The sequence below is a fragment of the Lethenteron reissneri genome, chromosome 38, assembly GCF_015708825.2.
Source record: "Lethenteron reissneri isolate LAM-NWPU_2019-01 chromosome 38, ASM1570882v1, whole genome shotgun sequence".
NCBI classification, from domain to species: domain Eukaryota; kingdom Metazoa; phylum Chordata; class Hyperoartia; order Petromyzontiformes; family Petromyzontidae; genus Lethenteron; species Lethenteron reissneri.
Window position 1 is genome coordinate 352016 of NC_083816.1, and position 26663 is coordinate 378678.

At 48.8% G+C, this 26663-nt stretch overlaps 1 protein-coding gene across 3 annotated transcripts; it reads left to right on the plus strand.

Annotated features, from left to right (window-relative positions):
- Nucleotides 1–496: 496 nt before the first annotated feature.
- On the plus strand, nucleotides 497–26593 carry LOC133351646 (cytochrome P450 4B1-like). 3 transcript variants are annotated; one of them, XM_061567005.1, is made up of 13 exons: nucleotides 497–617; nucleotides 1475–1640; nucleotides 11134–11278; nucleotides 12096–12140; nucleotides 13461–13588; nucleotides 15551–15675; nucleotides 16965–17116; nucleotides 17590–17696; nucleotides 18116–18306; nucleotides 18569–18702; nucleotides 23115–23179; nucleotides 23528–23610; nucleotides 25463–26593. In XM_061567005.1, the coding sequence occupies exons 2-13, from the start codon at nucleotides 1482–1484 to the stop codon at nucleotides 25659–25661; spliced, it is 1533 nt and encodes a 510-aa protein (XP_061422989.1). In that variant the 5' UTR covers nucleotides 497–617; nucleotides 1475–1481; the 3' UTR covers nucleotides 25662–26593. The 3 variants fall into 3 exon arrangements, with proteins under 3 accessions (XP_061422989.1, XP_061422987.1, XP_061422988.1); XM_061567003.1 differs by having other exon boundaries at nucleotides 570–714; XM_061567004.1 differs by lacking the exon at nucleotides 497–617 and adding an exon at nucleotides 786–1040.
- Nucleotides 26594–26663: the final 70 nt, after the last annotated feature.

The following is a 26663-nucleotide window of genomic DNA, read 5'->3' on the forward strand; positions in this document are numbered from 1 at the left end:
AACAGTACAGTCTTACAGTAATGTAAATTTACATACTACTAACAAAAAAGTGCAATCTTACAACTGTAAAGTTGCATAAACTCCTGAATAAAACTACCTACGTAGCCTCTAACACTTCATAACGTTCCCATGGCAACAGGGGAAATGGCTGCGCTTGTGTGAAGTAAACGCAACATTTTTCAACTTTCTGCTAAGATATATGTGACTTTTTGCAACGAAAATGTGGGGATTATGAAATCATGCAAGCCCGCATATTTTGCGCGCGGAAATCTGCAATTTATGCGGCGAAAGTGCGGCGTATTTGAAAAAACGCGCCCCCCGCATAAATATGCGGACTTTGGCTGATTTTGCGTGGAATCTTGCGATCGCATAATCGCGTTTTTCTGGAGGGACTGGTTTATATACAGAGTGTGCGCCAAGTGAGTGTTCATGATGATGGCGCGCTCGGTGTGATTGTGCAGAGGTCTTTATGGGCACAGGGTGGTGGCGTGATATAAATTGCACGGTGCTTGTGCGCCGTCGCAGTGACGTGCTTCGGTGCAGAGTCCGGGCTCAGAGGGAGCGGGCACCGCAGCGGCTGAGACGCGGGGGAAGAGACCAAGGCTGAGAGGCAGCGGGTGAGCGAGCTCGTATGCTCACCGCCATCGCATGCTTGTGTTGAGGAGTGGAGTACCGACGTCAGGGCACACTCGCCTCGGGGGGAATGCCGTCAAGGTAAAGTGACGTCATGCCCCCCGGGGTATTTGAGGGAAGACCCGTGACGTAGACGGGGTCTTCGCCGGGAGTCAGAGGAGTGAGCGTTAGGAAGTAGGGGGCTCCGGGATAGAGGGTTGAGAGCCAGGCTAAAGGGGGCTGCTTTACCCGGCTGGCCGAGTTGGCTGAACCCTCGGTCAGTGCTGTGGGAAGAGCCTGATAGCCTGGTAGGGTGTAGAGAACTCCCAGTACCCTTCCCCTGGGGAGATTAGTTAACGTTTGGCGTCAGCCCCTACACGACCAGCTTCAGCGTCCTTTCTACCACACAACACTTGTAGAAGGCGGCAGTAAGTTTAGGAGTTGGATGCGAATGTCGGAGTCTGCTCGTCACGGCAAGATGATTTGAGGATCGAGTTCGTCTAGCTTTGCTCATCCATGTCCGCTGAAGGAGCACAGGCTACATTGGTTTACTTTATGGTCCATAGTTTGGGTGGCATAGCCACAATCCTGTGACTTGTCTTTAATTGTCCATTCGTGACGGAGATGTGTGCATCGGCATGTTGGTGTTTTGGTGTGGTTGTGAGCTGTTTAATGTGCAGTGTAGGGGGGCTGTTTATTGTGCAGTTGCAGGGGCGCTGTTTAAAGCGTCGTGTGCAGGGGGCGCTGTGAATGCGCTGTGCAGGGAACGCTGTTTAATATACAGTGCAGGGGGAGTTGTTTAAAGCGCGGTGCAGGGGGCGGTGTGTGTACACGGGACCGTGCGGCCTGTGTCCGCGTGCAGACGGGACATGGACGCGTGGACTCTGCTGCTGGGCGCCGCGGCGCTCTTCTGCTGCGTCTGCGCCCTGCGCGCGTGGCGCGCGCTCCGCGAGGCGCGCGCGCACGCGAGGGCGCTCGCCGCGTTCCCGGGACCCGGCCGCCACTGGCTCTACGGGAACGCGCACTGCGTGAGTTGGCGCGTCCCGCCCGCCACGCGAGTGAAGGAAACTCGTTTCGCCACGTTCCCTTTACGTAACGTGGGAATGTGTATCGGGCGTGGCACGGTGTGGTGAGACGCGTGCTTTACAAGCAAAGGGTGCCTGGGTCTCGATGCCTGACTCGGGTGCTTTTCTCTGTGAAGTTTGCAATGTTCTCCCGCTGTTCTGCATGTGGTTCCTCGAGGTTGTAACTGATACTGGTAGGAACGAAGTGGACCAGACCACCAATAGATTAATGTGTCCGTCCGTCCGTCCATCCGTGGGAGGGGTGGTGTTGAGGGTGGTGTTGGAAATGAAAGACTACGAGTCTTTAAATCTCACAGCGTTTCTTGTCAAAACAAACACTTTTAATTAACGTTGCACTAGAATACAGTAATTTTTTCTTTAACTCCTCTATACCTGGTCGATATCTCTGTACCGGTACTAAGTATTATTCCTACCAGCCCACCCCGCAGGGTCCTGTTATATATGCCAAACATTTAAATGGTGAAAAATGTACTTGAAAATCGCTCGATCAGGATTACACACCCAGCAGCAGCAGCAACCCCCGACTGTGAACACTTGTCAGGACCCTCCTGAACCAGAGCCTTGAGACTCGGTGACGCTTCCTGAGCTTACGAAGCTTAATAAGCGACTGATCGACTTAGCGATACGCTGCTGCTACTGTCGCTGAGCGCAGCAATATACAGCAACACCTCGATATGCGTATATTCGATAAACGAAGCTTCGGTATAACGAACTTTGGATTTATAACCATTGCTTTAATCAGAACGCTACAACAAAATAAAGTAACAAAGCAAATATGTACAGAGAAATAAATAATAAATGTGTCCGTCTACACTGCTATATAAATAACACAATTATAATATATTGATTATTGAAGGTTGCGCATCGCGATGTTTATTTCATTTACGTCAGTTTTAATTATAAAACTGGACAGTATAAAATGTATTATTATTTTGAATAGAAATGGTATTTACAATATGAAAGGTAACTTATGAAGGCTTTATCTGATGAAATAGTAAGTTACGAAGGCAGGGAGCGCATCATCATAGTGTAATGCGGGCGTGAACGACCTCCCGTAGGTGACGTCATGAGGGGAGGAGTTAGGTCACGTGGGGGAGAGGGGTCAGGTCTATAGGGAGAGAAACCGGAAGAGGAGGGGGAGTGAGAGGAGACTAAGAACGAGGTAGGCCACGTAGGGCGAGAGCGGGAGAGTGGCGAGATCGCCACGTATGCGGGGAACGAGGTTCGGCACCGTCGGCCAACGGTGACCGACCCGGAGCGGCGAGGAGGCTGCAGGCGGCAGCGGGGGTCTGCACACGGAGTTGGCAGCGGGAGTCTGCACACGGTGTTGGCAGCGGGGGTCTGCATACGGAGTTGGCAGCGGGAGTCTGCACACGGAGTTGGCAGCGGGGGTCTGCATACGGAGTTGGCAGCGGGAGTCTGCACACGGAGTTAGCAGCGAGTCTGCAAGGAGAGGAAGGAGGCTACAATAGTGATAGCAGCCGGGGGCTGCAAGCAGAGTATCTCTAAGAGAGTGCCGTGCGGGTAATTACGAAGAACCCAAATAGAGGACACGGAGTCAGAGAGAAGTGTCCGAGTCCTTTATTACACTGGAGTCAGAAGTGAAACGGCATGGCGAAACAACTCAGAAAAAAGAATATTCCGTCTCCGGCATCGGCTTCATCTTCCGACGACGAAGATCTTCCTCCTGAAGTCGGCCTGACTCTGGCAGAAGAAGAGATCCGTGCTGGGATGAGTGCGGGTCCGGGGGTCCAAGATGTCGTCGTGTCGGCGGACCCGTCTGCTCCGAAGGACGCGGATTCGAGATGGAGCCAGATGGCGGAGCAACTTGTAACTCTCAAGAATGTCATTACGCAGTTGTGTGAGCTTGTCACGCCGAGGGCGGCGTCGGATGGAGATGTTGGTGGTCCGCAGGAGTCCGGGTTGTCTTCGATGTCGCCGCCATCGGCCACGCGGCACGACGACGCCATCTTGGGCGTGGCGCACGACGAAAAGTGGGAAGCCGCCATTTTGGGACCTCCACGATTGCCAGCCGCCATCTTGTCGACACCGCGCTGCGACGCCATGTTAAATTTGCCACCGGAGGAGCCAGCGGCCGGAGGGAGCAAGCCAAGGAGTCGCAGTCGCCACTTAACAACTGTCAGGGAATTCTCCATCGGGGGCGATTGGAGTGCGTTCGCCTGTAGATTTCTGGCAGCAGTACGCTCAGCGAGGTGGACGGACGCCGAGGCACTGGAGGTTCTTCCGACCCTTCTCGATGATGAGTCCGTTCGTTTTTTTCGCTCTATAAATGCCGCGAAGAAGAAGACTCTGCGAGGGGTGTTCGACGAAATGGCGGACGCGTACGAGCCGCCGAATGATGCCCATCGCCGGTTTGTGCAACGACAACGCGCACCCGAGGAGTCACCGGTTGCGTATAGGGGCGCGGTGTTGGAGCTAGCTATGGCCGCTTACCCGGAGACGGAGCCTGACCTGCTGGAACCTCTCATCCTGGGGAAGATGTTGGAGTTGTCCCGGGATCTCGGCATTCCTATGCCGGTGTGCGGTCATGAAAAACTCACGTCCCGGGCTGCGGCGAAGTGTCTGGACGCCCAGTTTAACCTCCGCCGCTGGAAACAAGTTACGGCGTGGACAGGTGGTCCTGTCGTCGAGGGGGGTGCCTTAGGGTGGGACCCTAAAAAGGCCGTGTACGTGCCGGATGGGAGCAGCCAGCAGGAGCTGTCAGCCGCCTCCGCTCCGTGGCCGGCCCGGGGTGGGCCGGGGCCGCGGGCTGCGCCGCCGATACGGCCGCGTCGGGACGGGGTGCCCGCTGCGCGCCGCAGCGACATCGAGTGCTTCCGCTGCGGCCGTCGGGGCCATTATGCCAGGGACTGCTGGGCCCGCGTTCCGGGTCCGCCCCAGCAGGAGGCCTCGACAGCGGACGCTCCCAAGAAAGATTCTACAGCACAGGCAAGTCGGTGCGCACCAGACACCCGGCAAGGCTTGACACCTCACTCATCGCCGTTGTCGTGCGAGGCGGATGTTGTTAAATACGGGAGGCCATTATTTGCGCCTTGTCGCTCGGTAACGCAGTGGCGCAAGTTGGCTCGGCGGGTTGTCGCGGCCGCTACCGGTTCGTCCACTGTACCCGGGTCGATCCAGGGGGTGGACGTACGTATTTTGGTGGATTCTGGTGCGTCCGCGACCATCATTTCGGACGTGATATTCCACCTTTTGAACATCCCACCAGGGGCCGTGAGTCCAGCTTACGCTTCTTGCGTCGCTGTGAACGGGGGTAGCATGGGCATCGTGGGGCAGGTGGACGCTAACATATCTATCAGGGGTGTGTCGGCCTCGGGAATTGTGTTAATTTCGAGGTCCCTTGCGGTTCCTTGCCTGTTTGGTACTGATTTTCTCGCTAAAATGCCCATTCTAATTCGAATCAATGAAAACTGCATTGAATTGCCGGGGGGCCGTAAAATGGCATTTTTACCGTCCGCCTGGGGGCGACCTGCTCCTGTCGCTTAGGTGCAGGCGTTATCGGAAGTTTCTGTTGATATTCCACCTGGCTCACAGATGCTCATTCCCTTACGATATCGGAAGCCGGTGCCTGGTCAGCAGGGAGCTTTTGGGGTTTTGCTGTCGCCGTCCGCCGCTATTACGGGCAGATCGGCGCTGGTGGGGGCGCAAACTATTGTCCGGCCAGATCAGCGGCCGTTTTTGCAGGTGCTTAACGCGAGTACCGAAAGCGTGTGTGTTCCGGCTGGTACCGTTGTGGCACATGCCACTACGGCGTTTACGGCTCACAGTGATCTGTCCAGCGGGGGGCTGGTTGGGGGTGTTTCACACGATGGAGCGGTGGATGATCGTTGGATTGCTGAGTTGTGTGGGGAGAATTCAGCCCTTTCCGGCGAACAACGTTGTGCGATTCGTAAATTATTATCGAGTTATTCGGATGTGTTTAGCTCCGATGATTTGGACTTGGGACGCACCTCGCTGCTTTATCATCATATCGACACAGGGGACGCTGCCCCTATTCGCTTAAACTCGCGTCGGATGAGTCCGGCTGAGCGAGAGCATGTTCGAGGGGCAGTGGATGACATGTTGAACGCGGACATAATATCTCCGTCTAACAGCCCATGGGGCGCGCCTGTTGTGTTGGTTAAAAAGAAGGATGGCAAATTGCGATTTTGTGTCGATTTTCGTAAGTTGAATAAAGTGTCGGTAGCAGATGCGTACCCCCTGCCGCGTATGGACGATTCTCTCGACGCCTTGTCGGGGGCCAAGTTCTTTTCAACGCTAGATCTCTCTTCGGGCTTCTGGCAGCTCCCCCTTGACGAGCCCTCGAGAGAAAAGACTGCTTTCCGTACGCCGCAGGGGTTATTCCAATTTAACTGTCTTCCGATGGGGTTGAATGCGGCCCCTGCCACTTTTCAGAGGTTGATGGAGTTGATATTAACGGGGTTGCAGTGGGAGACATGTTTGATATATTTAGACGATATTATCGTCTTCAGCCGCACATTTGATGAGCATTTACTGCGGTTGGAGGCTGTATTCACCAGGATGCGTTCTGCTAATTTGAAATTCAAGCCAAAAAAATGTCACCTACTGCAACACTCCGTTCGATACTTGGGGCATATTGTTAGTGCGGACGGGGTGGCCACAGATCCGGAGAAAACTGCGTGTGTCCGTGATTGGCCAACCCCGGCCACGGTGGGTGATGTGCGCCGGTTTTTGGGGTTCGCCTCTTATTATCGGAGGTTTGTTCCAAATTTTGCTACGATTGCGAGGCCTTTGCATCTCCTTACGGGGAAAGGACACAAATTTGTTTGGGGACCGCCGGAGGAGGCGGCGTTTCGAAGCCTGCGTGATCTATTGGCTACGGCACCGACGTTGGATTATCCGGATTTTGAACATCCCTTCATTCTGGATACGGATGCGAGTGACACTGGCATTGGGGCGGTGTTGTCTCAGTCAAAGGGTGGAGTTGAACGCGTAGTGGCGTATGGTAGTCGGGTTTTGTCTCCTGCGGAAACCCGCTATTGCGTCACTCGCAGGGAACTTTTGGCTATTGTTTTTTTTCTCCGCCAATTTCGACCGTATCTGTACGGTCGGTCGTTTATTGTCCGCACGGACCATGCGGCCTTGCAGTATGCTCTTAAGATGGACCAGCCGTCCGGCCAATTGGCAAGGTGGCTGGACACGCTGCAAGAATTTTCCTTCCAAATTCAACATCGGAAGGGTGTGCGTCACGCTAATGCGGACGCGCTTTCCAGGTTGCCGCAGCGATCCCCTTGCGCGTGTGCGTCAGGGACGCATAGGTGTGGACCGATTCAGCACCCCCCTCAGCCTGTCGCGCTGGCGGTTGATGTGCCTGAAGCTCCGCTTAAGCCGGGACCGGTTGATGGGGGACCGGCTGATGGGATTTTGCGTCTCCCGAGGTCTGTGTGGATTCGGGAGCAAATGTTGGATGATTCCTTGGTAACGTTACGAAAGCGATCGGAAAAGGCGAGTAGGGGACTCGGCGCGGGTGGTGCGCCGGAATCCGCTCTCCGAGATGGGTTGCTGATGTGGAGGGAAGGGATACAGGAACGCTGGCGTCTGGTTGTACCGGCATCATTGCGGTACGAATTGATTAGGACTCTGCATTGTGACACACTTTTACATCTGGGGGTGCAGAAGACCCTATTGACGCTGCAGCGAGACTATTATTGGCACGGCATGTCGACAGATGTCGTCGGTCACGTTCGCGCGTGTCCCGATTGTGCCCGCCGGAAGCCACCTAAACATCCATATGTGCCGCCGATACAATCTATTCAGGTATCTCGGGTTAATGAATTGGTGGCGTTAGATATTTTGGGACCCTTTCCGCCATCCGCTAGGGGAAATAAGTATTTGCTAGTGGGGGTGGAATACCTCTCCCGCTGGCCGATGGCCTGGCCTTTGCCGGACCAGTCAGCGGCGTCTATCACAGACGCATTTCTATTTGGGTATGTTATGGACAAGGGGGCGCCGGAGAGGCTCCTTACAGACCAAGGCCGGAATTTTTCGTCTAAATTGTTGGGGGAGGTGTGTGCGGCTCTTGGAACTAAAAAGATACGGACATCCCCCTATCACCCACAAACGGATGGTATGGTGGAACAGTTAAATCGGACCCTGTCCGCCATGCTGTGTCATACGGTCAGTGAAAAACAATCCGATTGGGATTTGCATATCCCTGGGGTGCTTTCGGCGTATCGCATGACGCCGCACGCGGCTACTGGATATTCGCCGTTCTTTCTTATGTACGGCCGTGAAAACGTGCCGCCAATCAATGAGCAGTTGGGAACCGGAGCGAGGGGACCTGTTAAACCTCTTCCTGATTATATTCAGGACAACGTTCGCCGGGTCACTGAGGCGAGGGAAGGAGCCCGCATGGCTACGGCCAAAGCGCAGGCCCGGAACGAGCGGTGTGCTCGACGTTCAAAGGGGGAGTGCCCCTGGAAAACGGGGGACCTGGCCTGGCTTCATTGCCCACAGGTGCGGCCAGGTACCTCTCCTAAATTACATAAACCATGGCAAGGACCGGTCCGCCTCATCGCGGTTCCCAACCCACAGTCGGCGCGTGTTCGGGTTGGTTCGCGGCGCTGGTTCGTACATACATCTCGGTTGAAGCCGTACATTGCCCCGCGACCTGATGCGTCATCTCCTGAGGTTGCCTTGCCGGGGTCTGTTGCTGCCGACTCGCCCCTGCCTGGGCCTGCTGACCTTGCAAAAGCGCCTGTCGTACCCCTTACAGACAAGCCGGCCGTGACGCCGCAGGAGGGAGGACGCTCCGCTCGCGGGGTGCCGACCGGGGCCGCGGAATCTCCGGGACCGGCAGCCTTTCCTGCCCCGCCACGGACGAGATTACGGGACGCCTCTGAACGGGACCGGGACGGTGGCAGGCCTCCAATGGCGACGGACGAACTTGCTCCTGTCGCCCTTTAAACCCTGCCACGCTCCCGCTCGGCGGGAGGGCCGCCGACCGTCCGGGACGGTCCGGCTACCCGTACTCGCTCGAAATCCCTCACATTTCGTTAACTTGTGTTGTGTTCTTGTTATATTGTTGTTGTATGCTTCGTGTCCTTTAACGCATTGGTCTTTTACGCTCGCATTACTTGTTAGGTTGTTGTTCAGCCGAGGTCGGCTGGATTTTCTCTACGGGGGAGGGTGATGTAATGCGGGCGTGAACGACCTCCCGTAGGTGACATCATGAGGGGAGGAGTTAGGTCACGTGGGGGAGAGGGGTCAGGTCTATAGGGAGAGAAACCGGAAGAGGAGGGGGAGTGAGAGGAGACTAAGAACGAGGTAGGCCACGTAGGGCGAGAGCGGGAGAGTGGCGAGATCGCCACGTATGCGGGGAACGAGGTTCGGCACCGTCGGCCAACGGTGACCGACCCGGAGCGGCGAGGAGGCTGCAGGCGGCAGCGGGGGTCTGCACACGGAGTTGGCAGCGGGAGTCTGCACACGGTGTTGGCAGCGGGGGTCTGCATACGGAGTTGGCAGCGGGAGTCTGCACACGGAGTTGGCAGCGGGGGTCTGCATACGGAGTTGGCAGCGGGAGTCTGCACACGGAGTTAGCAGCGAGTCTGCAAGGAGAGGAAGGAGGCTACAATAGTGATAGCAGCCGGGGGCTGCAAGCAGAGTATCTCTAAGAGAGTGCCGTGCGGGTAATTACGAAGAACCCAAATAAAGGACACGGAGTCAGAGAGAAGTGTCCGAGTCCTTTATTACAATAGTACTAATGTCATAAGTTATTAATTATACGAAGTTTCAATAAACGGAGCTCCAGGAAAAATCCTACTTTGTGTAACGACGTATTTTTATAACAGCAAACTAGCTTTGCACGTGCATTTGCGCGGGATATACCTTCAGTGAGTTGCAAGCGATCTGGCTTCCTTGCCATTCGTTTCCCAATGACACCCGTTCGCCTACCTGCAATCTCACCATCAACAGCAACAATATATTGACATAGCAACACCGTAAACAATAAAGTAGCAGATCAACACCAACACCGATTTACATATCAATAACAACAGCCTGGCGGTGGTCCCGCACGCCTGCGATCCAGAACTGCAGGGGCGAGAGTTGGTAGATCAGACAAATGACGAACGCTATAAAACTCTCTTGCCCATGTGCATCAAAATTGCTATACCTTAGCTTGCCAGCAGAATGCAGTATAGTAAAGTGGAGGAATATATTATGTCCCTTCTGTATGGGACAGGTTGTTGCTTCCTTGCATGTGGGGGCATTGTCCAGATGCTGCATACATGGACTCCTCTACTTACGAATGAGTTAGGTTCCAGATGTCTGTTCGTCAGTCGATTTGTTCGTAAATCCAACTTTACTGCTGTCGATTCCAAACACGGAGAATGGCTTTAAAAGTTACATAATCTCCTGTAGATGCCACTGATTCTTTAGTGGCATCTACATTCACGTTCTGCAGACGTAGATGCCACCACCGCCATCTATTACGCGACTCTCGGTCCGAACAGGCAACTGAACGTACGTACACGATTGTTCGTATCCCTGAAAGTTCGTAAGTCGAGTGTTCGTAAGTAGAGTCCCTGTACATAACGAACTGCCGAGCAATTGTTGGTGCCGGTTCATCGCCTGCCAGCCTTCAGCTCATCTGTTGATCCCCAGCGGTTGTAAGATACAATTTGCATGAACGACGCTGTACTAAACTAATTAGGTTTTTTTAAAATATTAAATTATCATCAACAATAATGACATCAACAACATCAATGACAACATGGCATCACAATAATGTTAATATCATTAACACCACTTCTATAAATGAGCAACAGCTTCACAACTATTTTACGACCACAACTGTAGCCACAATATGACCACAACCAGGGTGACGACAATCTCAACCACATAACCACAACCATAACAGACCAATTATTACCACAATCATAACAGGCACATTGTAACCACAACCGTAACAGACACATTATAACAGATGCATGTTATTATCTGCTCAGCATTGTGTGTACCAACCACTCATTGTTGCAGTTAATAGTAACTCAGAGAGTAACCAAAATTAGCTCAATGCTTAATTTATACATTAACCTCAAGTTTCTTACATATGATGAGCTATATCGTGGTACCTTTTTGTCAATGTCAAAGTATGAAAAATAAGAATAGGTTTTACCCTTTCTGGCAATAAACCAGAAGGTGTTAAGATGTTCAAACACCAAATATAAACCTTTTGCAAGAAATCAAGTCTGCAACCTTGGGTGCTCGTGATAACTGTCTGTTGCGTATTTATAAATGTGCTTGAAGCTGTTCTGATTGTGCGTTTTGTGATTTGTTCAGGCATGAAATGTCTGGAGCTTCATGTCGTATGTTCTGGCGCGGCGAGACGTCTTCATGATTGACACCGTGCTATACATGCTGATGAGTGTTTATGTTCGGGTAATGTTTGTAGTTCCCCAACGATGAAAGGGCGCTGCAGATTGAGCTTAAGTTCTCCAAGGAGTATTCATTTGCCACACCGCTGTGGTTCGGGCCGACATTAGGCTTCCTGTCCATGACGCATCCGGACTACGCTCGAGCAGTGCTCACATCCAGCGGTAATTACAACACTGCACCAACAGACAATTGAGACCAAACGCGCATCTCTGATATGCTTGAAGCAGATCTAGAAGTACACACGAGAACAAAGTAGGTGCACTGCTCCAGTCATGTACCACGCGTCAAGCCAGACTGGCCTCCCCCCCCGTGTACTGTTCACGGTGTTAGCGATTTGAAAAAGATGCTCATATGGACAGACATGAACCGTATCGCGTTCAACGCACATTCAGAGTCAAAGTTATTTCCTTCTCAAACGAGCAACGTTTACAGACATGAGCCAGTGGATGACATTCACAATCCTATGACGGGGGCTAGTCTAGACGTAGCATAACCCACTGTTGATTTCCCCACAAAGTGGTACTCTAATTTTAGCGACCCCAGCTAGAGGGGTGATGTTGATTGCTCGCTCTACCACTGGTCTACTATGTAATTAATTTTGATGCATGTAATAACCATATACTACAGATTGTATTCCAGTGCATTTAATATACATGATACAGTATTTAACATTCCGTTTGCATGTATTACATACTACGGAACACATTCTAGTGCTGCGCATTCCCCACTGCTCGTGCGTGTTTTATGTAATACTTGGAATTACACAGCCACGAGCCCGAGGAAGGAACACGTGGCCCAGGCAAGACAACTTGAGACGCCGTATTGGTGTTAACATTGAAATGCATTTACCTGAAACCACTCTTTATTACTTTCTTAAGATTTAATTTAACAAATAGTTACTCGTTTTTTGTCATTAATTGTTAAACTTGTAAAAAAAAACTCTTGCTTTGTTCATATTACCCATGGTGTCAATTGCAGAACCAAAAGACGATGTGGCATATGAATTCCTTATCCCATGGATTGGTAAGTGGAGAATTTGCAAAATGTGCACAAACGTGAGATTGTTGTTTCATACCCTGAGGGGAACCACGACCCACACAGCAAAGCGAGTTTCTCGTCTCGTCACGCGCCGGATCGGCTAGATGGCCACGGAGCAGAGGGGCAGGTTGACACAAAGTAATGCTTGTGCCTCACCTCAAGGAGGATCCCGGGTTCGATTCCGGACCCGGGTTCTTTTCTGTGTAAATTTTGTATGTTCTCCCCCTGTTCTGCATGAGTTTCCTCCATGTTATAAAAAAACCACGCAACGTAACTTGCATTAGCCAAACATTCCAGTGCTAAAAATTGTACCTGCAAATTATTCAATTGGGTTTGCCGGTAGCAACATCGCATCCTACTGCAAAAATAAATAATCTGGCAGGACCCTCGTGAAATAAGAGTCTTGATGCTCATTGAGGCTTTCCTGTGTAAACACATGTCGCAGCACGAATACTAATGTCTAAATGGATGGACTTTTTGTTGATCTCATTCTTCTAGCGTATGGCAGGTACGTGTAAATTATACGTCCAGGTTGAAGTTTGTGAGCTGTGGGATAGCTTCGAAAGTTGCGTGACTGATAGTCCAGTCTGCCGGGCTGTTTTGTTGTGGTGCTTCGGTTAGAGTGCCTGATCTACATTTCGAGGTTTGCAAGTTCAGATTCTGATTCAAGGTTAATTCCAACCCTTCGTGGTCAATAAAATGTGTTATGGGCAGTGAAGAGTGGCTTTCCTGTGTAGTAGGGTTTAAAAATATCAATCTCCACTATATCAATCAATTTTTATTTTGCTATGGCATACGGATCAGAAACATGGTATTTAACAAATAATAAAAAAAACTGATACGTTTTCAAAGACGTGTGGAGAGATGCATGCGTGGAATTGTATTGACACAAAGAACGCACAGATTGAAGAATACGCATGCGAAGGAAAATATCTAGGCTTGTGCAGGACACGTCACGGCCAGAAGGATGATGGCTGACAGGAATAATGATGGGAGTGGCATCGAAGGAATGCAACTTGTCCAGAGTTCATCCTCCAAGTAGATGGAGCATTCATATGCGCTGATCTGAAGGTGCCACATGGATTGATTTAGTGAGATATGGCAATGGCTTGTTGAGACCTTTCATCCAGTCATGGATTTATCATGCCTGATGATCATCTCCATGCTATCACTGGAAATCAGTGCTGTGACTGCTGTCCTATTGCTCTGAGCTATGTAGATGACATTGGTCTGCTCAACGGCTTCATGCAGGGAGGATATTTCTTTAAGAATTACTCAAGGCGATGTGCAATGTTTCTCTTTCAGGGAATGGCTTGCTTGTGCTATCTGGACCCAAGTGGTTTAGAAACCGGCGACTTCTGACTCCTGGGTTTCACTATGAAATCCTCAAACCATACATTGCCATCATTGGTCAAAGCACTGCATCAATGCTGGTGAGTAAAGTTAACTTTCCAATTTTCATAATGAAGTTAACAATGTCTCCACTAACCCGTCCTCATGCTTGGTGCCGTTTCAAATGAAACGTCAACTAAAACCGCTAAATATGCCTGTGATAATTGTTCTTTGACTTACCAGTCAGTTTAAGGAATAGTAATTGTACACGTGACAAATTGTTTGGCTGTGTCGGGTGGTGGAGGATTCTTAACGGCACAAACTGGGTCAGATAATTACGTAGTGCCCTAACCCAAAAACACAACTATGAATCGTTACAAGCGGGAGTTGGCCAGAAGTGATTTCTCAAGGGGCCATGGTCTGAAATTGTGGGGGCCCACATCTGGTAGAACTTATCTTCTTTCGTACGGCTGATGTAGATGCAGAAGCAACAACTACAATTTTACATTAAGATGGTCAAACTAGATAATCGCGTCAGGAACAGCGGAGTGCATCGCCGTGATGTCTCCTTCATATTTGTGGATCGGGCATTGCGTCGTTACACTTTGTATGGTCTGTTCTAGATTACCACAGTCGCAGACTACTGGAGAGTTTTTTATTTTACATTTTTGCATCAGGTATCCGCATCTGCTATGGTTTGTGCGGATGCGATTTAGGGTGGACCATGGTACAGCGAGCAAAGGCAGAGGAGGTCCAAGTAGACGGTGGAGAGTGATCGCGTCTTGTCATCAGCCGCAAACCATGCCAGCTCAGACATTGTCCAGATTAACGAAGTCCGTGCAGCAGCCCACTCAGGCGCATCAGTGGCTGTCAAAAGTGGGCTGTCACACCCAGTCTCCCCAGCTGAGCAAACCATATCATACCATTGGTACTCAAACGGGATATGCTTGGAAGTAGGGTCCAAAAAATTAACCCGTAAAAACAAAGTTTTTCACTATAAATCCTTTATATGCGTGGCATCGGGGCGGCTAGAGTCCTCTCGTCCTCTGGCTAGAGATGGCTGCAACCTATGGGTCAGATGATTGCCTGCCACCATTAAGCAATTGGTAATTAAATATAAAAAAAAAATTCCAAAAAAGTGTAAAATTTTGGAAAAAAATTTTTCACGAAAATTAATTGTCACGCACAAGGAGTCTGTATGTAAAATGTCAGCTCGATTGGATCACGGGAAGTGGGTTAAAAAACGATCGAAAGATTTGCACGGTCCTAAGCAAGCAAGCAAGCACGCAAGCACGCAAGCAAGCAAGCAAGTGAACTTAATATAAAGGATTTAAAAAGGGGATAGGGCAAGGGAACCTGCCAAGCAGGTGAGCATGCTGGATGTTGCGTTGACATGTTTAACGTGACTGTGTGGAACAAGAGGGGTGCGTTAGAGGTGAACACACATTTGTAGTGGACACAAAGATGAGAGGCAACAGGTCGGTTTAGGGATTGTTGTTGAAAACAATCGAAGTTACGAAGTTGTGCTCCTGGATGAGTAGATCGTGTTATACAAAGTTTCGGGTATTTTACATTTCCAACAACTGAAGCCCAAGTACCAGCTGAGGCTACTTAATAATGTAAATTAAAAGGCTTTACCCATCCCTACAAGTGTTCAAACACCAAATAGACACCTATTGCAAGGAGTCAAGTTTCTATTAACCACACATGCTCGTGGTAAAACATGCAAACAAACGTGCTTTGATAATAATGTTGTCATGTCTTTGAAACAGATTGGCCTACACTAGAGAAGGCCTCCTTTATGGCCTTGTCTCACCACCAGTGTTAGAGCAGAAATATCGGCAATAATGGTCCAGTAGAAATGTGAAAGAGCAGTTCTCGAATAAACTACAGTGAGGCAATGATATACTATTCTAACCACGCTGAATTTCTACTTTCAGGAGAACATCGTGCTATTAAACTTATTGTATTTACTCAAATTCAATCGATGTTGTGTAAAACCACTCGATATGTCCGGCATGCACTCACCATGCATACGATTAAAACATTATTCTCGTTTTCAGGATAAATGGGAGAGACTTTCAGAGAAGCAACCGACTTTAGAGGTTTATGGTGACATTTCCCTGCTCATGCTTGACAGCATCCTCAAATGTGCGTTCAGCTATGAAGGCAATTGCCAAACAGAAACGTGAGTCTTGCACGGTAGTACAAATACGACGTCACTCTGAATGTAAATTTGGACGACGGTTCGTTGTGCACATTTTACCAATAACTCAGGCTCACGACAGCATCTCCATCCTGCTCCTGAGCATCATCATTATCACCACCACCACTAGCAGCGGTAGAAGCAGCGATAGGAAGAAGAACGACAACACGTCCACAGCTTGATTGCCTTCCTCCCCCCTGCTTGGCTTCTCATGTCGCTGTGCACAGCAGCAGCTGAGATAATCACCCAGCAACACCCCCTGGGTGATGCGTGTCCTGCCGCCAGTCAGCATTAGTGCCAGATTATCACAGTAGCAAAAGTAGCTATATACGCTACGGGCCCGGCACTTTCAAGGGCCCTGCGCTAAATGCTTTCAAGATATCAATTCCGGTTCAGTGATTCTGTACTTGCTCTATTACTATAATACTATACCGCCTTCAACTTTTATAAACGACTGGGTGTTTAAGGTTAGCGATTTATCGTATTATCCGGCTGTATAGCAAATGAAAAAATACAATTACTTTATTATGCAAGGTAAAAGTGTATGTGTTTTAATATTTATGTTTTTTTTTTATTTAGGGGCTCTTTCTAACATATGCTACAGGCCCCGCACTAGCTTAATCCGGCACTGGTCATCATCGTCCATATTTAGCAATCCCCAGCCCAATCGGATTTACGTATTTGTCTCCAAATAGCCCCAACCCCCTTCACGGGCCTACACAAGCCTCGCGCTTCTCGAGTAGCCCACCCTGTTCTACGGACCTAGCGCCGACTCTTTTGAGTTGGAGGTGCATGGTAAAGGAATTTTCTGCAGCAGTATTCTGGGCAGCAGGGTGGTGGTGCAGGCCTCACAGTAAGAAGGTTACCTGGGTTGTATTCCCGACTGGAGCACCTTTCTGTGTGGAGTTTGTAAGTTCTTCCCCTGTTTTTCATGGGTTTCCTCAGGCATATAATCGAAACAGAAATTAAGCAGGGCACTGTGTACAACTAGTTTGTTTCATCAAACCTATGTGTGTATTAACAGAATACATGTTTTAACGATTGAGAACCAAGGCTGCAGTAAAGGTTAAGAACCACTGTCCTAGATTGTAGTCCCCATCCCCAGCTGAAAGTTAAACACGGTTTAATGCTGAATCGGTCAGAATCCATGAGTGACGTAAGGCATGCATTAATGTCTGTTTCTGCTCTTTAATGCAGTGGCTACATAATGCAGACCGCGTTTAATGATCATTCCTCTTCTCACGAAATGCTGTCGTTGTTTGTCGTTGCAGGGGCAATTCGTACGTGCGAGCTGTGTACGAATTGACGGATTTGGTTGACCGTCGCTTCCGAAATTTTGCGTTGCATAACAAGTGGGTATATTACCTCACCCCAGATGGATGGCGCTTTCAAAAAGCCAAAGCACATGCACATAAGCACACAGGTAAACGCGTCAATATCCCCTCGTGGGCACACACACGTCGTACACATCGTAAATATCACATAATGACAAGCACAAGGACACACGTGGGGCGTGTGTTTTGGGGCGTTATCAATCGCATGATTGCCATGGTCATTTCCATTCAGCACGTTTGAAGTGACTCCGAGAATAATTTCTGGAACATCTCAGGATAACTAAAAGGTAGCCGTGATGCCTCTAAACTGACCTACAGCCTGCATCGCGTGTACAGGACTTGTATGTGTGTGTATTTTGTGTCACATGGGGAGCCACTAGGGAGACAACGGCGGCCGGGCGTGGTGCTGGCTACCCACCGCTCATGTGCCCCAGTGCCGGTCTTTATGGGTGTTCACGAATAACACTTGCCCCAACAGTCTGAGGCTATACGGGGGATTTTTGTCTTTGTTGTGTCACAAGTGTGTGTTGTATCACACGTGTCACGTGCCACGCATATTCAGAGGAGGTGATCAGACGGAGGAGAGAGACGCTGAAGTTGGAAGCTCAGCAGCACAAGACGCAGCAGAAACGGAACCTGGATTTCCTCGACATTTTGCTGAGTGCCCGTGTGAGCACAACGTTGGGATCGCACAAGACACACCCTGCCCATGCATTTGCCCTCATTCTGCCCATGTTCTGTTTTATTCCTTTGATACATGTTCACCCAGCGAGTCTCAAGACTCGTTTTCAGGAAGGTCCCGCCAAGTTTTCCCTGCCAGTAGGGGGTCAATGTTGCAATGCGTATTCCGATTTGAGTAATTTGAAGGTCATTTTAGCATTGTGATGTGTTTTTTTTTCCTTAAAGAATTTAGCGCAGGAATCTTTAAACGTGTCCACCAGGTGTTCATGGCGGGTGAAAGTAAACTGTGCACAGGGATCAATAGGCAATGAAGTGTGACGACAAGGTGAGTGTGCCCCAATTCGTTGAAGACGACGTCATCTGTACCAATATTTGTGCTGCCCTGCCTTTGTCCCAACCCTTACCAGGACGCAGATGGGCAGAGCCTATCGGACGAAGAGATTCGCGCGGAGGTCGACACCTTCATGTTTGAAGGCCACGACACGACGGCGAGCGGCCTCTCCTGGGTCCTGCACGCGCTAGCGAGCAACCCGCACCACCAGGAGGTGTGCCGCAACGAGGCAGCCCGCGTGCTGGCCGGGCGCTCGCAGCCAGAGTGGTGAGGCGAAGTGGGGGGGGGGGGGGGGGGAATGGAGAGGGGGAAGAATGGGGATGGTAAAGAGGATGGGGAGGAGAAGAATGGGGATGGGCAAGAGGATGGGGAAGAGGAGGGAGAGGAGGATGGGGAGGGCGAAGGGGAAGAGTCTTTCGAAAACCTTGCGCATTAAATACAACGTGCATGCTTTGTTCGTCAGCCTGCATACCTGTTTTCCAGCAACGTTTTCTTTGGTGTGTCTGTCGATTCTCGCGCATCCACACAGGGACGACATGTCGAACCTGCCCTACACCACCATGGTCATTAAGGAGTCTCTCCGTCTCTACCCGCCGGTGCCGGGCATCGGCCGCAAGCTCACGCAGCCGCTCAAGCTGCCACACGGACACGTTCTCCCAGCCGGTAGGTCGCGCGCCTTCGTGGGTGGCAGGGCGGCGGCGCAGAAGTTACCACTCGTGCCTCACAGTAAGAGGGTGCCTGGGTCCGATTCCTGACTTGGGTGCCTTTCTGTTTGGAGTTTTTGTACGTTCGCCCCCTGTTCTGCACAGGATTCTACCGTAAGTTCTCCGGTTTTCTCCCATAGCTAATAAAACGTACACAATGTAGCTGGTATTGGGCAAATATCCCCAATGCTGAAAATGTACCTGCAAATCACTTAGTTGGGATTACATACAGCAGCGAAAATATTGGTACGACACTCGTGAAAAAAATATATTCTGTACGGCTTGCCTGGGTAAACAAGCGGAACACTCGGATGTTGTACATGCTGTGTTACATGTGTTGTATTGGCATGTGTATCCTTGCCTTAAAGCTTTCATGACTGCAGGAATTCATACTCTGTGGGTCTTTCGGTAAAGTCACATAGATAGAAAAATTATAATAAAAAATCACGACGTTTCGATCACAACACAAGCAATCTCTTGCTATATTTTTCACCTGAGGACGATTGCTTGTGTTGCGATCAAAACGTCGTGATTTGTATCATAATTTTGCTATCTATGTGACTTTACCGAAAGACCCAGAGAGTTATCCTTGCCTTATTATGCAATTAGGTGTCGTTTAGATATGTTTGGTTGTTTTAGCTCTGATTGCTATTGCTCTTGTCATTGTGATGACCCAGGTCACCCTTGCATATCGGTCTCTGTCCTTGTCGCTTGCCTTCGCGCCTGATTCAACAAAATATACTTGAAACTGCGTTTCCACTGCATTCCATACGTACCTTTGGACATTTCGTGAATTGATATAGATCTCCGACTTGCAGTGACATTGCACCGCTGTGAGCATCTGTACTCACAGACTGCACTCCAACAGAAGGATTTGTTCATTCAGTGCATTTTTTAGGTTGATGAATTTTGTGGCTGAGGCCTATTACTTTTTATCGAATACTTTTGGGAGTCGAGTCCAGGGGTCAGCTCCGGAGCCGCGTGCTCCGGAGCCGACCGGAGCCGACCGGAGCATGCGGTCATGCATGCGGTCGGTGTAATAAACCAAGTGACGTGATTTAATAAACCATGTGACGTGATTTATTAAGGACCACCGTCTCGTATTCACATTGCATCGCTACTTTTCAAATTGTGAGTTTTTACCGAATTGGAAAAATAAATGGCTCTTGTTATTTTTGTTGCCAATCCTTGGTCTAGTCCAGGGGTCTGCAACCTTTAAGACATAAAGAGCCACTTGGACCCGTTTCCGAAGGAAAAAATAAACTGGGAGCCGCAAAACCATTGTGACATTTAAAACAAAAATGCATATATTGTTTCTTACCTTATTGCTATATACAGGATCGTGCAGTCAGCTGTCAATCTGAATAAAAAAAAGTACTTTTTCACTTAACAATGTAAAATATATTTTTGCAAATTAATAGCTAAATTACCTGGTTAATGGGATTTTTGCTCCTGAACCTCAGTGCACAGTGTCTGCTCATCAGGGCTGTAAGACGTCACCTTCATTTTCACACAGGCTTGCAAGCTGTCATCTGTGAGGCGTGATCGATGTTTGTTTTTAATATAGTTCATGTTGGAGAAGACCTGCTCACATACATATGTGGAGCCAAAGATCGACAGGACTCCAAATGCATACTTTTTCATGTTTATATAAGTGTTGGGGATGGCATTCCATGTTTCGAATACAAGTTTGTCCTGTTTGGGAAGGTTTTCAATATCACTCCATTTATGATTCTGAGCCAGAATGGCCTTCTGACGGGCAACATCCTCAAGAGTAGCGGTCAAGCATTTGAACTTGGACACCCATATATCTTTGTCGGCTATATCGGCCAGTTCCATCTCAAGATCAGGTTGACTTACACCTGCAAATGCAGTCATATTCAATAGGGATGGATCGATCGCCAGGGGAGTGACAGGGAAGGATAATGTCGTTTTTTCCTTTCTGAACTCACAGAATCGTTTCCCAAACAAACTTTGCATTGTGGTGATTGCAGACTTGAAATATTCCAAATTTATCGTATCATGACTTTGTTTGAACTCTCTCAAAGAGGGAAAGTGAGACAGTGTACCTCTCTGTAAATCTTTGACAAACACTGTCAACTTGCGCTCGAATGCCAAAACCTCCTCCAGCATGTGCAGGGCTGTGCCTCCTTTCCCCTGAAGGGTTGTATTTAGCGTGTTTAGATGTGCTGTCATGTCTACCATAAAATCTAATTTTTCCAGCCACTCTGGCTGTTCCAGCTGAGCAAAGGTGAGCTCTTTGCTGCCCAGGAAGGTTTTTACTTCTTCCAAACATGTGACAAAGCGTTTTAGCACCTCGCCTCTGGACAGCCACCGGACCTTGTTGTGGAGCAGGAGGTCAGAATATATGCTTTCCACCTCATCCAATAGCAAACGGAACTGGCGGTGGTTTAAACCCTTTGCCATTATCTTATTAACAATCTGAATGACCACATCCATCACTTTTGTGCATTCCGGGGGAAATGTTTGAGCACACAATGCCTCTTGGTGCAGGATGCAATGAAATGACAGCAGCGTTCTACCCAGCGCCTTCTGCAGTAGAGCCACAAAGCCCTTCTGTGCTCCTCTCATGCTCGGTGCCCCATCAGTAGCCACTGAGACCAGGTGGTTGGTGTTTATTTTTTTAGCACTTAAAAAGTCCAGGACAGCCTTACAGATATCCTCACCCCTTGTTTGGTCTTTTAGTGGTATCAGCTCAATCAGTTCTTCCTGTGGCCCAAAAGAGTTCACATATCGGCAGAACAGCGCTATTTGTTCAATATCACCTTTATCTTTGGACTCATCACAGGCGATGGAGTACGCCACAGCTGAATTAATGTCTTGAATTTGCTGTTTGCTAATGTTTTCTGCCATTTTTAGGGTTCTGTCTTTGACAGTCTTCGCAGAGAGAGGCATGTCTTTGATTTTCTGCACAATTTCATTCTTGTTTTTGAAGTCCATGTATAGATGTTCCGAAATATTAATGAATGCTTCTTTTATATACTCTCCATCTGTGAAGGCTTCCCGTGCTTGACTATTTCCTGAGCGGCCACAAAACTAGCATATGTTGTGGAATTTTCAGTCTTCACCCACTTCTTGAAATTATTTTTGCTCATATTAACCTTCCTCATAAGTTCTGCAATGGCTTTTCGTCTCTCATCTCCATCTGGATATTTTTCAGCAAAGGCTGTGTGTTTATTCTGGAAATGTCTTGCAATATTCGACTTTTTGTTGTTTGCAAATTTCTCACCACATATTAAGCATACTGGTAAACCAGTCTCGTCAGTAGAGAATGCGAATGATTCTGTCCATGAGGAGCGGAGCTGATGGAGGCAGCCATGTTTTGCGTTACCTAGCAACGGCAACGTTATTGCCTGTCACCGGGCGGGCAGTGTGGAGCGGAGCGGCTACCTGTCAGCAGCGGCAACGCCAGAGCAGGTGTCACAGTGCGCCTCCTCCCCTCGCTAGCATCCGCCCCGGAGCCGCGGTCAAGGTTCAAAAGAGCCGCATGCGGCTCCGGAGCCGCAGGTTGCCGACCCCTGGTCTAGTCTCTAAATCCCTCCGTGGTCTTGCCCCACATGTTCTTGTGTGTACGTTGAACTTCTTTCGCACCTTGCTTCTCTTATGTCTGACCGTGACCCATCGCGTCTTCTACACTCCCAGTGTCTACTGTCCCTCTCTGTTCACGCCTGCCCTGCTCCCAGTCTCACTCTCTTGTCCCTTTTCCCTTCTTGCTCACCTTCACTGGGAAAAGAAAAAAAAACTCCCACTGCAGCACACAGCAATCATCTTCACTCTAACCTGCTTCCGTTCTTCCTTTAAAACCCTCCCTAGCCTATCCGATTGCTACTCCCTGCCTCCCAGCTACGACCAGGTGAACCCCTACGACTACCACTAACTTCCTTAACCACTCTCAGCTGTCCTGTCACCATAACTACACCACCACTTTTAAGAACCCCACTCTTTATTTGAACCACTATCATCTTGTAAAGTGCCTTGGATTAAGCAGCCATATAATTCTATATATCACCTTATCGTTGCACTGCCATCTCCCTAGACAAAGAATCCCCATGTAGCCTGCACCGACTATAGGAGCAAGTGCTGTTAGCGAGCACCGAATGAAAGCCGGCACTGGCACACCAGGGGGTGGCTAGCCAGCACCACGCCCGGTCGCCTCTATCTCTCCAGTGGCGATGTTGACAACCGCACAAGGTACTCATTTAATGCCGAGTCAAATAATCGTCACTGGTGCTGACCGTGAGCAGGATTCGGTCCCGGTTCGCGAAGTCCGCAGCCGATGTCTTGCGATGAGCGATGCCGTGTCTCGTCGTGGCGATGCATAGCGAGGTGATGTGTGTGTGCGCGACGCAGGGATGCGGGTCGGCGTCAGCATCTTCTGCATCCATAGAAATGAGGAATTCTGGAAGGATCCTGAGGTATGTATGGCAGTGCCCCTCTGTGTTGTGAATTATATACAAACATTTGTATGTGCCTATTGAAATACCATATGTAGTTTCCAATCACGATTCAGGTTGTGCTAAGATCATGCCGACAGTTTTGAAATATTTTAAATCTCTTCTCATATTGGAAAACCCTCATGTTTGGTGCAATTCGTAATTCGAGGCCGTAAAGTCAACACGCTTATCTTTGCACAATGTTGACACACGAAAAGATGGGGCTCAGCAGCAGTACTCACTTATATCACATCGAACTTACCTATCAGCAGATGAGTTGTGTTTGTGCTCACATGCAAGTGTGTGTAATGTGCGTGGATGCTTCTGTAGGTTTTTGATCCGCTGCGGTTTTCTCAGGAGAATTCCGCACACAGACATCCGTACGCCTTTATTCCATTCTCTGCTGGACCACGGTTAGTCACGCGTAGACACGCGGGCTTCACAGGTTTACACGAACATGCATCTCTATTACACAGATGCTGGGCACGGGCCTAAATGCCTCTTATACAAAGTGGCCCACAAGGAATATTTATGCTAGGCTCCCAGATTATTATTCCGCTCGTTTACCCAGGAATTCCTGAGTCTCAAGATACTTTTTCTGGACAGTCCTGCCAGGTTTTCTGCATGATGAGGCAATGTTGCTGTGTAATCTGAAGAAAGTAATTTGCAGGCAATTTTTAGGCTTGGGACGTTTGACCAATACATATTAGATTGTATGTTTTTTCTGCTATTGTGGAGGGAGGGGGGGGATTTGAGAACTCGAAGGAAACCCACGCAGAACAAGGGGAGAACAAACGCCTCAGAGGCGCCCACGTCAGGAATCGAAACCAGGCCCTCTTGCTGAGGCACGAGTGTCACCACACTGCCGCACCACCAGGGGGAGCAAACGCCTATTTCAACGGGGTGGCTATGGCAAGATAACCACTGTGGGCCCCCCTCCTGTCTCCCGACTCACTTTTACTGGAATAGCTACGAATTTTTTTTAACTCCGTATACAATATGTAGGCTATAACTATATAAATAATTTTAGTTGCACCGTGTATTGGGTTTTGAGAAAGACGGTCTCACAGTGACAGTATTTATGAAAAAATATTGAAGTTGTTATGCGTCTTGCTTTCATGCCGGCCTCGTCGGTGTATGATTTCCTCAAAGGGGGTGGATCGTGCAACTTGATGCTTCTCCATCGATATGATAGCCAGATGCGTTAATTGGGCTTGGGTCCATGGTAGACCACAGGTATTTTTTTATTATCTTTATAATTTTACTTAACATGTTTGTACTTGTTTATCTCTTTATTCGGGTCCCCCTTGTGGCTGACTGGGCCCCAATGCGTCGCATAACGCTGCATACCCCCCCATAGTTGCACCCCTGGGCGATCTGTATTATACAACTTGATTTATGAAACCCAAATAAACAACTTGATTCTGGGAGCAAGGTTACAGGAACCATGGCAAAAGTGAGTTTGATCCCGTTGATGCAAATCAGCCGAAGCAAAGGATAGGTGATGATAGCAACTTGGAAAAAAAGAGATGGGAGACGGTTCCAAAGTCGAGCGATGCCAGGAAAGAAGCAGGAAAAGAAGAGTTGTCCTACAATGGAGTGGATGAACACAATACAGCTGAGAGGGAAGAGTTAATCAGCCAGAATGAGTGCTTGATATGGGCAGAGGCATCAAAGTGTGACGTTCAGATATGACAGTGATTGTCATCGTTAAATAGCAACAAAGAGGTGACTGAACAATGAGTGAGAATCAGTGAGCACATGATCATCGTTCCACCAAATTTGTGGAATTATCGCAGCATGGTTAAGACATGCAAGGGGAAATACAATCTGTAGTTTCTATATGCCAAGTCCCGACAAGCTAAACAACTTGAAACAAATAATTCACTTAAATTAGATTATCATGACCCAATGCTACACACAGACGGAGAGAGCTCGTGCATTCAGTCAACCTGAGCTGGGAAGGGTTGAAAAGTGCCAAATGTTAGTCACAAGACTTGTCACTTCACAAGTATTGCACTGTTGGTTTATTTGCTATTCTGATTTGTTTTAATCATAACACATCTGTTTTCTGACATGCCGTTTACAGCACAGGCAACTAAGCAATGCACCACTTTAAGAGAGATGTACTCAACACACGTTTGTCAGTGTAATGGCCTTTCACTGTCGGTACATGCCTTATCGTTCACAATTGCACTAAAGGCCGCATTGTTTATGTTGTACTGTATATTGAGTGATCATTGCTCCTGACTCCTTTGTCTGCAGAAACTGCATTGGCCAGAACTTTGCCCTCAACGAGTTGCGCGTCACCGTGGCGATGATCCTATCACGATTCCGCATCCATTCGGCCTCCCCGCCAGCCTGGCCCCTGCCTCAGCCTATCCCTCAAATAGTTCTACGCTCAAACACTGGCTTTCATTTCCGTTTTGAAAGAGTCGAGCCTCTCAAATATGGCCCAAAATAACATTTTGATACCCAGATAAGGTAAGGCATGCGCAATTTATATTAGTTTTTGATAAACGTGGCGATCAAAAACCAAGACAAGTCTGATTTATCAATGAAATTTTAGATAAACGGTAAGATGCAAAAGGTAAAACAAATTTAAAATCTAAATAAAAACCATTAAGTGCTGAGACTTGTACTACTTAGTGCAATGCAAGTACAAACACGTTTGTTAATAAAAAAATGACTCCATACATAAATGTGCCCAAGTTGGTAATTTAACCCAGAGGACCCCCTTGCTATGAGGCACGACTGCGCCAACTTTTCACCGTTAACACCTCCAGCCATATGATATGAAGAATAAAAATAACAGCTTTGTCTGGGGGAAATCCCACACACATGGAGGTTTGCCTCTGCAGTGCAGAGGTCGCTGCGGTCAAATCAATGCAGGTGGTGCTGCTGCTGTTCCAAGGAGCAGTGGGTCAACTTTTATTTTACAACACCTTTGATTTAAGATATGGGGCCATCTGCTATAAATATAGAAGTGGAATTGACTGGATCAGAAGACGATTAGACAAGTATTGTGCCAAGTAGCTTAGAGCATTTGGTGCTGAAGGTTGGGGAATACTTCAGTCATGGGGCCTGGGTCAGGCAGCAAGAGGCAGTCGAGCTGAGGAGATGCACGGTGACCAAGATGAGACTGTGCCGATCCAGAGCAACCAGCATGATCAGGGCTGGAGCAAAACGACACGTGGTGCGTGGCTGCGGCGCGATGCTTGTGTAACGTGTGCGAGTGCTCAGATTGTTGTGTTCTAAGAGGGGGCTGTGTTCTCCTGAGGGGCCTATTTTTCTTAATGGGAGTTGTTCTTGTCAATGGTGGTACACTGTAAAACATGTTTTGCTTTGCCAGCCACCTCAAATAAATGTCCTAATAAACCGCAGTTTGGTTTGAAACCCTGTGTCCTGGTCACTGAACAACATCAGCCACGTACCGTGCATCTTGCTTGACACTCGTATACGCAGG